The 13,629-nt window shown below is 54.9% G+C and overlaps 1 protein-coding gene across 9 annotated transcripts in view; it reads left to right on the forward strand.

Moving 5' to 3' along the window:
- The window catches only part of CEP164 (centrosomal protein 164), a 75,828-nt gene that overhangs the window by 45,021 nt on the left and 17,178 nt on the right, over positions 1-13,629 (forward strand). For 8 of the 9 annotated variants that reach the window (XM_089313063.1, XM_089313068.1, XM_089313071.1 and 5 more), the window contains 6 exons: positions 4,181-4,546; positions 5,536-5,616; positions 7,377-7,460; positions 10,930-11,015; positions 12,308-12,463; positions 13,301-13,447. In XM_089313063.1, the coding sequence (XP_089169189.1) occupies positions 4,181-4,546; positions 5,536-5,616; positions 7,377-7,460; positions 10,930-11,015; positions 12,308-12,463; positions 13,301-13,447 (920 nt within the window). The remainder of the gene's footprint in view (positions 1-4,180; positions 4,547-5,535; positions 5,617-7,376; positions 7,461-10,929; positions 11,016-12,307; positions 12,464-13,300; positions 13,448-13,629) is intronic. The other variant, XM_089313083.1, reaches the window with a different exon arrangement.

Consider the following 13,629-nt stretch of genomic DNA (forward strand, 5'->3'; position numbering starts at 1 on the left):
TTGTGCTCTGGCCAGGAAGATGGGGACATCAGCACGGGAGACCTCATGGCTCTTGGAGGGGGTGTTACATACTCATGAAATGATTTTTTTTTTAAGGTTTATTTATTTATTTATTTGAAAGACAGAGTTACATAGAGAAGGAGAGACAGAGAGAGGTGTTCTGTCTGCTGGATCACTCCCCAAATGGCTGCAGTGGTTGGAGCTGGGCTGATCTGAGGCCAGGAGCCAGGAACTTGTTCCACATGCGAGAGACCCAAACACTTGGGCCATCTTCTGCTTTCCTGGGTATATTAGTAGGGAGCTGGATCAGAATTGAAGCAGCCAGAACTTGAACTGGTGCCAATATGGGATGCCAGCACTGCGGGTGGTGGCTTTACCTGCTGCACCACAGCACCAGCCCTTCATGAGATGGTTCTTACAGGCATCTCTTGCACCCTTTCCTCATGCAGATGGTAAAGTTTTGAAATATGCCTTGAGATACTCTAGGACCTGGGACTGTGACAGGAGAGACAGAGAAGTATGAGCCCGAGATGGGCTGACGCAAAGCTGTGGTCAGGCCACAGGGCCCCCGTCCTGTGCATCCCAGACCCTCGGGTGGGAGACTGGCTGTGCCTCATTGCTGGAGTGTGCATGCTGGCTGGGGCCTTAGGTCTTGGGCTCACCCCCTGGTGGGATGAGACCCGGTTATGGCTGAAAGGAGAGAAGCAGGGAGCAGAGTGGGTTTTTCAGACAGCCCCACGCGTTCATCTGTGGGTGATCTACAACAAGTGTGAGTCCCTCTCTGCTTTCCCCACTCTCAGGGTGCACCCCTGGCTGTTCTGTCATTGTGATTCCCAGCATGAGCACAGAGTGTGAGGTCAGGTGTTCTAACACTAGCCATGTTTTGCTATCTTAGTATTTAGGTAGGCAGAGTAGGCTCAGCTCACCATGTGAAAATCTTCTTTTGAAGAAGTTAAGCTTGAGAGTGAAATAGATTGGGCCAAAGATTCTTGTAGCCTGGCTACATTCTCTCCTATGTAACCATGGGAATCTCTCCGTGTAGCTGGTGTCCTCCGATTTCTGATAGGCCATTTGTGTGTATATCACCTTGAGTAGGAAATTAGTAGTTACATTTGTTTAGCTATTTTCAATTTAACACTGTAACAAATATATTCTTTTTTTTTTCCAAAAAAAAAAAAAAGACTTATTTATTTATTTGAAAGGCAGAGTTACAGAGAAGAGGGAAACAGAGGGAGACAGAGAGAGTGATCTTGCATCTGCTGGTTTACTCCCCAAGTGGCTGCAATGGCCAGAGTTGGATCAGGCCAAAGCCAGGAGCCAGGAGCTTCAGCAAGGTCTCCCTCCCACGTGGGTGGCCAAGCCCCAAACACATGGTCCATCCTTCACTGTTTTTCCCAGGCCGTCAGCAGGGAGCTGGATTGGAAGTGGAGCAGTTTACTGTATTCTGAAGGCCACTGACCCTGTCTGTGGTCTGACACCTGCTCTGTCCTCTGACCCCAGGTCTATTCCAGGGAGCTCTCTTGGGGCCAGATCTTAATGCCAACCTCATGCCAGAGAGCCTTGCCTTAATCTGGAATGAGCCCTCAGGGTTGCTGGGTGAGGGGTCGAGTGGCCAGTCGCTCCTACTCCATGGAACCCCCATTCCGTGGAGCCCTTAGACCAGCTGTAGAGCTCCTGCTGAGTGCTGGCTGCTGCTGGGGGTGTGGAGTGAGAAGGCCAGACCCCAACCTGCAGCCGCTTCTGTTGAAGAAGAGGAACTCTGGGGCCGGTGCTGTGGCACGGCAGGTGAAGCCCCCTCCTGCAATGCAGGCATCCCATATGGGCACCAGTTCCTGTCCCAGCTGCTCCACTTCCAATCCAGTTCCCTCCTAATGGCCTGGGAAAAGCAGCGTAACGTGGCCCAAGTGTTTGGGCCCCTGCCACCCATGTAGGAGGTCTGGAAGAAGCTCCTGGATCTTGGCTTTGGCCTGGTCCAGCCCCATCTGCTGTGGCCATCTTGTGAGTGAGCCAGCAGGTACCAGTGATCACTGCAGACTTCTGTGCTAGAGGTCAGGGATGCTGGGAGGGGCAGCCCTGGAGGGAACCTACCTTTCTGTTGCCAAGGTGCGACAGACGCCTCTGCCTTTCTGCTGGGACAGGCTTGGGGCTGGTGACAGTGTCACACCTGTGTCTAGTGCCTCTTTGCTTTGGGCAGTAAAGGTTCATAAACCAGAGCCACCAGTGCTACTTCACTTCTCTAAGGATCTGTGTCCTGGTCACGTTCGGATCTGCAAGGCAGGGTCTGGCCATGGCAGGTGTCAGTGGATGAACGTGTGGGTCTCATCACATCCAGGGACACTGACAGGGTGCCAGGGATGGTTCTGAGTTGCTGAACTCGCTTAGTGTTACTCATTCAATCTTCCCAACAATCCTGTGAGGTAGACACTACTCTGTTCTTGTGTTTTAGAGAAGGAAGGTGGCACCAAGGAGTTAATTGCTGCCTAAGAACACAGGTCAGTAGGGGTGGAGCCGCACCTTAGATGGAGAAGTCTGTTTCCAGAGCTGAGCTGTGAACCACTGAGCTTCACTGCCTCTCTCTGCCATCCTTGCAGAGCTTGGGTTACTTTGACAATAGCTGCCAGGCAGGCCTATGAGTGGCGATCGTATCTTTGGGATCGACAGGTGCTTAGCAGAACATTAATAAATGCTGTGTTTAGTGCTCCTCCTCGGGCCTTTATCTCCCTAGTCATCGTGCTTCTTGTTTGAGTCTTCAGGAACCAGGAAGTCTGAGAAGTCCCTGCTCAGTGCCCCAAGTGTTAGCTCAGCTGTTTTCTGGGAGGAAGGCTCTGCAGCTTGGACCAGGGGAACTCCTTGGCCGTACTGCCGAGGGAGGGCTTCCTTCTTCTGTTTTAGGTGACCCTGAGGAATTGAAGCAGAAGCAGCCCTCAGGTTTTTACTGGCATTTACCTGGAGGGGTGTGCTGCTCACTTCTCCTTTTATGAGACGTTGCAGGGCTGGCACTGTGGTGTAGCAGGTAAAGCTACCACCTGCAGTGCCGGCATCCCATATGGGCACCGATTCAAGTCCTGGCTGCTCCTTTTCCAATCCAGCTCTCTGCTATGGCCTGGGGAAGCAGTGGAAGATGGCCCAAGTTCTTGGGCCCTTGCACCCTGGCTCCTGGCTTCAGATTGGCCCAGCTCCAGCCATTGTGACCATCTGGGGAGTGAACCAGCACATGGGAGATCTCTCTCTCTCTTTCTCTCTCTCTCTCTCTACCTCTGCCTCTCTGCAGCTCTGCCTTTGAAATAAATAAATCTTAAAAACAAACAAACAAACAAGAGAGACAAGTTGTTGAGGCGAGCTTGGTTGATCGACAGCCTCCAGCTGTTGCCCCTCCATCCACCCTGGTGCAGTGCAGGGCTGTGCTGCTGTGCTTTCTCCTAATGATGGGAGACAACAGGGCCCTGAGAGCAGGACTCTGAGTGGCTGATGGGGGACTCCCCTCGTGACAGCCTGCTTGGGGACTCTCACTGGGCTGGCCAAGACACAGAAGGCTCTCCCTCCCCTCCCTGTCTCCTGTCACAGGGAGCAGGCCCACGTGGTGTTCTCTTCCCACCTCCTCTGTCTTTGCTAGGCCTGTGCCCGAGTGAGTCTCCTGCACAGCGTCCCTTCCTGGCGTCTGCTTCTCAGGGGCCTGGCCCTGACGTTCCTCGCGGAGGAAGCCTCTCCGGTGTTGCCGAGAATCACCTTGCACAGGGAGGCTGTGGAGATGAAGGGCAGCCTCCTGCCGCTGTGAATCCTGCTGCCCTTCACAGAGGAAAATGGGAATTCAGACTTTGTGATCTTTGTCTCCCACGATTATCCGTTATCTGGATGAAACACCAGCTTCTTGCTATCAGAGCAAGGCAGATGTGTCACTGCAGGGTGGACTTGAACAGTCCAGAGCAGTGACTTCCTAGCCCATCAGTGGACGGGGTCCAGTTGGTTTTATCTAAATCACCATAGAAATTCGTATTCTGTGGATCTAGGATCGAACCAGCACTCTGTGCTTTAAAAAGCTGTGTGGGTGTTTGGTAGTCATTGGAGTTGGGTCTCGGGCAATGGCTGTGGGCGTGGAGGAGTGGCGGCTGGGTCTTAGAGCAGTCTCTAAACTCCTGTGCGTTCCTGCTGTCTTCCTTTCCAACTTGTCCGCGCTCCCTAGGAGTCTCTGAAGTCCAGCCAGCCGGAGAAGAAGGCTGTTTCCCTAGACTCGGATGCTGCCCATCCCGCTGCTCCCGGCCAGCTCTCCAGCCAAGGTGCGGGCAGCAGTCTGAGCAGTGCCCTTGGCAAAGAGCAGCAGGAGACAGGGGCAAGACCTTGGCTGCCAGAGAAAGAGGAGAATGAGAAGAGCGATCCTGGTGCTTCCCTGAGTCTGCTGACTCCTGGAGTGGACCCTGGGGATGATCCGCCTGCCCGGGCCTCTGCGATGGAGCCACCAGAGGATCCGGTGGGTGCCGCAGAGGAGGGTTCCCAAAGAGAGGAGGCAGCGAAGGAGCCAAAGAAGGAGGCCAGATCAGACGACAGCGAAGTAAGTCACTGTGTCTCCCAGGCAGTTGCTGGCTGCAGCCCTCCGCTGCTCCCTTCAGCCCTGCACCGCCTCCTCTCCTGCAAATTCATTATGGAGTCAGGAGTTCCTTTGCAGGCCCTGTGCTGGGCTGTCAGCAGCAGCCAGAACCTTTAACAGTGACAAATACGCCCAGACCCAGCAGGCAGTAAAAGTCTGAATGAACCTGCGGACCTCCCAGCACTAGAAACCCAGAGCAGAAACCCGCTCTTCCCTCGGCACCCTCCTGGGATATTCATGTTCTTTTCCTCTGCTTCCTCCCCCTTCCCCTGTCCTGCCTCCCACTCTGCTTCCCTGAGGATTGCTGCAGTCAGGTTCCTATAGAGAGAGGAGGATGTTCTGTGTGCTGGGGAGCCCCGGGAGCAGAGGGCACTGCGGTTGGAGTGCCTGCCCCACTCTGGGTGGGTTAAGTGACAGGAAGACTCTTGATTCCTGTTACTGCTTCTGAACCAACCCAAGGCAGGCAATGCTTGCTTTGGCAAGACCAGGCCAGCCATCAACATGGACAGAAGTAGGTCCGAGAGGGGAGAACCCTTGGCATTTTAGATTTCCCAACCCTTAGTCCTATTTCTCCTCCAGGTGGATGGTAAGGGAATTCATCTGAACGGCTCTTACCCATTTCCTAGAAAAGATACTCTGTTTTTTAGGATGGTGTCAGAATTCCATGTTGCCAACTTTTTTACCCTCTGTGCTGCACTTGACCCCTTATGTGTGTAAATCCTTGTTGGTCTGATTCAGAGTGGGGCTGGGCTGCCTAGGTCCAGGGGGTGGAGGCTGAGGCTTATATCTGGAGAGCAGGGCCCATGGGCCTCCTGCAGGTTTTTCTAGAAGGGGTGGGTTTCGGTTTGGCCTGAGTCCTGTCTTCCTCCATAGCCTGAGTGTTAGTCCCTGGGCAGCACCTCTGACCCCTGTGCCCTGCCCGGGGACATTTCTCGGGACCTCTGTCTTCCCAGGAGTCAGAGATCAGTGAACACATGAAGGAACTGCATCTCTCGGATTCCATGGATTCTGACTCCAAGCCCCTCCGTGGCCTGGTGAGTCGAGTAGAGGGGCAGCAGGGGGCGGGGCGCGGGGGGGGATGGTGAAGAGCTTGAAGTTCAAGTCCCCAGGGGGAGGGAATTTGCCAGGCATCACACAGTAAGTAGGGAGGTTGGCACTCACATCTGGGGCTTGGTAGCCCATGAACTAAGATAACAGTGCCTACTTTATAGGTGTGTCGTGAGAAGAAAGTAAGGTAAGAGTGTAAAATGTGAACATCTACATGTTCAATAATTGTCAGCTCTCATTGCTCTTGGTGTTGTGTGCCTGGCCTGTGAGATCATGTGGGTTGAGCGTTACGGAATCTGGGAGGGTAGAGAGTGGTGCATTGTGTTTATGGAATCCCCAGAGCTGTGTGAGGACCCAGACTTTGTGCTGGAATGCCAGCCTGCGTGGTCTCCCCCAACCCAGCCTGCTGGATGCAGGGACACCTGCCAGGTCTGTGCCTAAGGAGAGTGGCTGGAGGGGCTTTTTGGCCGATGTGACCTCTGGAAACCATCCTCCATCTGTCTGGAGGAAGCAGATCAAAGGGAAGGGATTAGTGGGCCAGGGTCAGGGATGAGCAGCAGTGATGTGAGGGGTGCAGAGGAATTAGGGGGCTGTGTGCTCCAGCCTCTCACTGAGCCAGGGGCTTAAGAGGCAGATGGCGGCTGCATTAAGTGGCGTAGGACTCAGACTGAAAGGGAAATGTCACCTAAAAAGGGAAAAAAGCCCTGTAGGCTAGGAAGGGAGGGCAGACAGCCATTGTCGTTGGCAAAAACTGCCCATGAAGAATAGCCGTGTCACCGAGCTCTCTGAAGCCAGGCCTGTGGCCCTTGCGAGGCATCCACCCACGTGCAGAAATGTGCCCATCAGCATTTTTCTTCTCCACAGGAGGAGAGGCAGGAAGCCGTGGACAGCAGGACCAGACCTGGTCTGGGCGTCCTGCCATTTGTCAGGGCTGATGACAGAGCTGTCCCCATTAGTGTGCTGTGGGTAGCAATCCTTCACTTAGCCCAGCAGGGGTCTCAGGCTCAGAGGGGGCGTGGTCCTGTGGCAGCCAAAGGGTCCTGAGGAGCTGGCACCGGAGTGGGGCACTTGCTGCCTGTCCCAGAGACAAGATTGTGGAGGAAGTGCTGATAATTAATCCCTGTCTTCCAGAGGGCATTGTGTGGCCAGGGAAGGAATGAGCTGGACAGAGCCCACCAAGCCTCCTTGCCAAGTTGTGCAGTTTTGCTGGGCACTTTGGCCTCCCTTCTGGTGGCCTGGTTGGGCACTGGAGGGGGAGAGACAGCCGGGAAGTGACTAGCTTTTGCAGTATGTATCAGAGAAAGAGCCCCGGGTGGGGAGTCAGCCCCTGGGCCCACCTGACTCCCAGTTCCCTTTGCTTATCAGCTGTGGGACCTTGGGCAGTCTGTGTGCTTCCCCATCACTGGGAGGAGGGATAAGAGCTTCAGTCTCAGGGTTATTTTCTTCCCCATAATTTTACTATGAAAAGTCTCAAGCATAAGGAAAAGCTAAAAGGACTTTATAATGCTCACTACACAGAGTCTACAGTACACATTGTTACCATTCTTGATTTATCACCTATGTTTCCATCTAGTTACAGTGACATTTTGTGGGATAAATTAGTGGCAGCTAGAATGTTTGGCACAGTGTCTGGCATGTCGTGGGGCCCTTTCTGGAAGGTTCGAGTTGGGATCGAGGTCAGAGGAGAGGCTCGGTGAGCACTGGCCGTGACACAGGCCGGTTGACCTCCCGTCCTTACCGTCCCTAGGACTTTGGTTTCCGCAGCCGGATCTCGGAGCGCCTGCTGGATGTGGATGTGCTTTCCCCAGTCCTGGACGGAGCCTGCTGGGAGGTGAGTCTCGGCGTGATGGGCTGCGCTGGGGCTTCCTTCTGCCTGGCAGCCAGTTTTTGGAATAACCCAGAGCTGAGCCCTGGCCTATTCCTGGGTGTGTTTCTGAAAGTTCTCTCCCTTTTAATTCATTCAGGCATGGCCCTCACTGTGCCTTTCATGAGGCTCTGACCATTCCTGCTCTGTGGCTGCTGTGAATTAAAGCAGTCTTCCTCCCGTGTATTCGTCCATTTATCCATTCATTCAGCAGCTGAGGGTTGACTGGCGCTGACATGCAAAGCGCCGTGTGAGCTGTGGTTTTGAGGCCTTTTCTACCTTCGCCCCTCCACTCTTCCCAGCCTCGTGCTTGGTCTACCTGCTCCCACCAGCAGGGCTGCCACACGCTTTTCTCAGAGCAGAGCTCTCACTCCCTCTGCCTCCGGCACTACCACTCTGCCTGCCAGGCCGCTTCCCCTTTGGTCCTGGTGAGACTGCCCCCGATGTGTGCATGAATTCTTCCCCTCTCTGCTGCCCTCAGTGCTTCTTCTTCTTTTTTTTTTTTTTTGACAGGCAGAGTGGACAGTGAGAAAGAGAGACAGAGAGAAAGGTCTTCCTTTGCCGTTGGTTCACCCTCCAATGGCCGCCGCGGTCGGCGTGCTGCGGCCGGCGCACTGCGCTGATCCGATGGCAGGAGCCAGGTGCTTCTCCTGGTCTCCCATGGGGTGCAGGGCCCAAGCACTTGGGCCATCCTCCACTGCACTCCCTGGCCACAGCAGAGAGCTGGCCTGGAAGAGGGGCAACCGGGACAGAATCCGGCGCCCCAACCGGGACTAGAACCTGGTGTGCCGGCGCCACAAGGTGGAGGATTAGCCTACTGAGCCGCGATGCCGGCCCCCTTAGTGCTTCTTGTGCTGTATTTTATACTTGTTTGTCTCTCTCCCCGGCCAGATGCAAGCTCTTTGCGGGCATGGATGACACCTGAGCCCAGGGATATACAAAGATGACCCAGACACAGACCCTGTCCTTAAGGGACTTCAAGCTGAGAAGACAGTTTTTTCTCCTCTGCGGGTTGGTTAGGAGACAAAGGTTCTGACACAGGTCTCTGCACGGTTAAGGTAGAATTTGGTGTGGAAATGTTGAATGTTGAATGAAACAGATACCTGTTCCACTCCCCTCCTGGGTTTACCATGAGCCTGACCTGGGAGCCCTTGCTGAAATGCATGCTGGAGACAGACCAGAGACCAGAGTTGTCTGGCTGATTGCAGTTGAGCCCTACATGTTCCTCTTAGTTCTGCCTGATCGAGCTATCCCTTCTGGGCTTTGGTCACCCCATTTGTGGAGCAAGAGGGAGGTGAAAGCACAAACAAGGGCAGGTGGGACTAGGCAGCAAGGAACAGGTGCCTTGGGGAGCTCCTGTGGCAGTGAGAATGCACCATGCTTTATCTCACTGGGGCCTGGACCTTGAACAAAGACTGACCCCTGGAACTGAGGTAGGACAGGGGAAATGGCATCTTGAGTAGCTTCAGGCCAGAGTGGAGGATGCGCTTGCCGTCTTGCCTTGTGGAAGATTGCTGGTTTCCTGGTCTGCTCCCTTGGTTCCTTTTCTGTGGCAGCGAGGTCTTTGGAGTGAGTGAAACTCTACTCAACAGACCTTCTGTCCAGATGTTTTCCCAGCGTACCCCCTTTTCCCGTGGGGGCTAGTTCTGTTTCACAGGGAAATACAAAGATGAAGCAAGACGGGGGTGGACAGATAGACTTGGTCTTTTTCCTTGTGGTGCTTCAGGTATTGTCTGGGAGACCTGTCTGACTCAGGCCTCAGTTCCCAAATGGTCATTGTGAGCACCGCACTTTCTTGAAAACTCCTCTTCTGTTTTAGTTTGTTAAATGGAGTTGGCCTGTGTGATATTCTTGTTTTTTATTTTCTTGGGAGCCTGTGTGATATTCTTGTTTTTTTATTTTTTATTTTTTTTTCCCTTGAGAAGCGACTGAGGGAGGAGTTTGATGAGCTCGTGTAGTTGGTGGGGGAAGACCTGTTGTGCACTGAACACCGGGAGGTGGGGAGGAGAGTGGAGAGTGGCGGGGGCTGCACACCCTCGTCATGGTCTGCAGGCTGTGCCCAGGCTGATGCGATGAGGACTGGCAGCCCTGGCGGGGAGCCCTTCTGCTGCAGGCACCGGGAGCTTCTCACAGGTGGCGCTGCTATTTTTAATCTGATCTGGGGGAACTGGGTTGTAGTCCAGGCCCTGCCCTTCCTCGCCCATCCAGATGGCAGCATCAGCCACAGCTGCTGGGCTCAGGCTGCCAGCGGTGAGGTGTGGGGCCGGTAGGCACAGGGCTGGGGACCCCACTGGGAAAGACAGAGTGAGCTGTCTCCTGCCCTCCCTCTCCTGTTGACCTCTGTGTCCCAGAACAAACGGGGCTGCTGTCGGGGTGACAGGAGGAGTGCAGGTGCTAGGATGGGGACTGGCACTCACTCTCAACGCCTTTTCTTCTTTCTTTTCCGCTTTTGCCTTAAGCTGGGGTGGAGGGAGAGGAGTGTGGGAAGAGGAGCTAGCGTGGTGTGGCTGCTTCAGGCTAGGAGTTGGGCATAAGGTACACGTTCTAACTTAACCCTTGCCATCTGCTCTCCCGTTTTACAGTGGAAGAGACAGAATTCCCGGGTAGAAAGTGCTGGAACAAGGGGTTGACCTCAGGCTGACCACACTGTTCTGCCCTTGTGGAAAACATTTATTTGAAATGATCAAGAATAATAATAATACTTTCTTTTCTTCTTCTTTTTTTTTTAACCACTTTGTTAAATTTGCCTGGACACCTAAGCTTTAAAGGTTTTTTTTTGTGTGTGTGTGTGTGGATTGTTGTTTCGTTTGGGATGGGTGATGTAATCTCTGCCTCCTGGGAAGAGGGTGTCATTGTCCACTGCAGGGCCTGGGTCTTCCAGGGAGCCCGGAATGGAACAGTGGAAGGACTCTACCCTTCTGGGGGGCCTGACGGTGCCCTCTTTGTCTGGGGTGTAGCTCTGTTGTTCCACCAAGACTCTATCTCTCCAGGAGACCTTCTTTTCAGCATGCTTGTCTGCTGGCCCCAGTTCTGCCTACTGGATTTTAGCAGCCCTGTACGTCACTGGCACTGCTGATGGAGGCCTCTGTGGCTTGGGATGTTTGTGGATATCTGTGCTTTCTCTCTGCAGTGCGAGGCAGGGTTTTCTTTTTCTTGAGTGTTCTCCTGCCTCTGGCTTCTGGTTCTGTGTGCAGTGGCTGTGGTCGTCTGCCTCATCATCCAGCTGTGAGCAGTGAGGGGTGAGGTTTAGCCAACAGTGTGCGGGAAGCTTCCTTTTGCCGCACCCGGGCCTTCTGTTCTGTGTCCCACTGTGGTCCCCGTCCTCTTTTGAGAGCCACCACTCAGAGCTTTCTGCTAAGCATGGGGGTCAGCAGGCGTGAGGGGACCCAAATGCAGCCTCCTGCAACCCATACTTTCCATTGCTTCTTGTCCCCAGGCCCAGAAGTTGGGACGAGAACACCAGGATGACAGCCAGTCCAGCCGAGAGGAGCTGCAGAGCAGGCACTCCGGTGGCTTGGAGAGGTACAGTGCGAGGGGGGCTGCCCTCTGCAAGCTGAGACATGGAAAGCCGTCAGGATGCTGTGGACTTGAGCAGATGTCCTGGCTTTGGTGGTTGGCATGGCTTGGTGTGCTCCTGTCCTGATGATGAGCTGGCTGCGTGGCTTTGGAAGTCTGTGTGTGTGTGTGTGTCTGTGTATGTGTGTGTGTGCATGAATTAACTTCCAATTTGGCACCAAGACAGGATGTGAAGGGTTGCCGGGTTATTTGGTGGGACTCTGTGCATAGCACCATTGTGGAGCCAGGGCTGTCTTCCTCACTGGAGTACGGTGATTAAGCCATGTGTGTCTGGTCATAGGTAGGGCTGAACCAGCCTGTTGGAGGTCTGAGAGAGTCATACTAGTGGTCAGTTTTGCAACTCAGGCCTCTGAGCCAGGGTGCTGCCACATCAGATGTGGCTGTGGCTCTGTGTGTGTATGTGTGTAAGTACGAGATTGACTGTTTGGGGCTGCCAGTTCGTTAAGCTTGAGCCCATGATAAGGCCACCACCCTGCAGGTGGAAGGAAACTCGTTCTACTTTTTGGACCTTAGAAAGTCATCAGTATCGGGGCCAGTGTTGTGGCATAGCTGGTACAGCTGCTGCCTGCAGTGTTGGCATCCTTTTTGGGCACCGATTCGAGTCCTGGCTGTTCCACTTCTGATCCAGCTCCCTGCTAATGCACCTGGGAAAGCAGTGGAGGATGGCCCAAATGCTTGGGCCCCTGCACCCACGTGGGAGACCAGGAGGAAACTCCTGGCTCTGGCTTCATCCTAGACTAGTCCTGGCAGTTGTGGCCATTTGGGGAGTGGACCAATGGATGGAGGACCTCTCTGTCTTTCTCTCTCTCTCTGTAACTCTGCCTTTCAAATAAATAAAAATGAATCTTAAAAAAAAAAAAAGCCATCAACATTCTTACTCTTAAAGCTATAGCTTCATGTATTTTCTGTCATCTGAGCCCTTGAGTCTGGCATCTCTTTTTCTCCCCATTTCTACTCAGTTTTTCCATCCCCCCTGGCTCTGAAGATCTGATGGTGGTAAAGTGGGAACAGAGGCACTTGTGTGTCCAGCTCTTGCTCTTGGACTGAGCAAATGCAGTGCAAGGGCCCAGGGAGCCTGACTGCGGGCCAGGGAGTCCCTCCCTGCTGCACGTCCAGTGCTTTGCTTTGTGGCCATCTGTGGGGCCGGGGCCAAGTCTTGGGGGAGGAGCTGATCTCAGTGGGCTCACTGCACTCCCAGGTTCTCCTGCCCTGAGTGCTACTCTTGCTGGCGCATCCAGGTTGTCTCCTCCACTGCTGACCAGGGTGCGGCTCCAGAGTCCCCTTCATAGCCAGGACACGGAGGAGGGGCCTCTGCAGGCACCCGAGGGGCAGGAGGCAGCAGAACCTGGGGAGGAGTCCATAACCAGTCCTGTGCCGCTGATGTTCCTCCAGAGGTGAGGAGGAGGAGGGGAGGCGCCCTGGGTGGTGGTGGCCCCTCAGGTGTGGTTGCATGTGATTGGCGTGTGTACGGTTAGGGAGGGCAGAGCTAGGGAGGGAGGTGAGAGCTGGGGCAGGTTGTAGCCCAGAGCCCTGCTTGGTGTTCCCCAGGAACTGCGGAATGAGAAAATCTGCTTCCTAGTCCCCAGCCCAGAACTGAAAGTGGGGTGCCCAGTCTGAACAGAGGAGCGAGGGAACTCCTGAGCAAGGAGGAGTCTCCTGTCTCCCAGCTGCTTCCCTCCTGGGGGCTGGGGCAGAGGCTCTGCCATCACCTGGCTGCCCATGCCTGTCAGGAGAGCCATACTCCCCAGTCCCTCCCATCTGATCACCCGGCCACCCAGCCGGAGCCCTGCTCTGTGCTAGGCGCTAGGGGAGGGAGGGAGGGAGAAGCAGCGCTGAGGCCTCTGAGAAGCCCTTTGTGGCCTGGCCCGCTCCAGAGCTCGGCGTCCACCTGCAGGTCCTCTGTGGCCCTGAGCACTCCTCTGGTTGCAGTGAGTCACCCGGGGAGCTGAGCAGCAGCGATGTTCAGTCAGCAGCAGCCGTTGAACACCTGCTGTGTGCAGAGCTGCTCCTGGGGTGCCGTAACCATCCTGTTCCCCATGTCGGGGGAGCCTCTGGGCTTTGTGCAGTCAGTGAGGGGAGAGGCGGTGGGGGGAGAGGGGAGGATGGAGACCCAAGGCAGGGAAACAGTGTCCCTCTCGTCCCCATCACAGCGCTTTGGTCCTGCCCGGGGTGTGTGTGAGCCTCTCTTCTTCCTCCTGGCTTTAACACAGTTGTTTCCTCATGCTATCAAGGGAACAGGCCCCAAGCCCGCCTGCTTCCCACGAGCGGGGCACGGAGCAGCGCTCCCAGGCCGAGGAGCTGGGCCCTGGGCAGGAAGAGGCCGAGGAACCTGAGGAGAAGGTGGCGGTCAGCCCCACCCCGCCAGTCTCGCCGGAGGTGTAAGGGCCAGCTTTGTGTGTCTGTCCCTGCCCTGCACCGTGTGTACACTGCCTGCACGCCGTTCCCCCTGCAGTTGTGGGGAGGGATGCTCTGGCCCCGGCGCAGCAAGTAGAGCGTGCAGGGGGAAGAGTGTATCCTTGCTGCTCTGTGTGCACCCTCGAGACCCCTACAGGGCCATCAC

This window comes from Oryctolagus cuniculus, chromosome 1, assembly GCF_051225735.1.
Source record: "Oryctolagus cuniculus isolate XC-2025 breed Fujian yellow rabbit chromosome 1, ASM5122573v1, whole genome shotgun sequence".
Classification (NCBI taxonomy): domain Eukaryota; kingdom Metazoa; phylum Chordata; class Mammalia; order Lagomorpha; family Leporidae; genus Oryctolagus; species Oryctolagus cuniculus.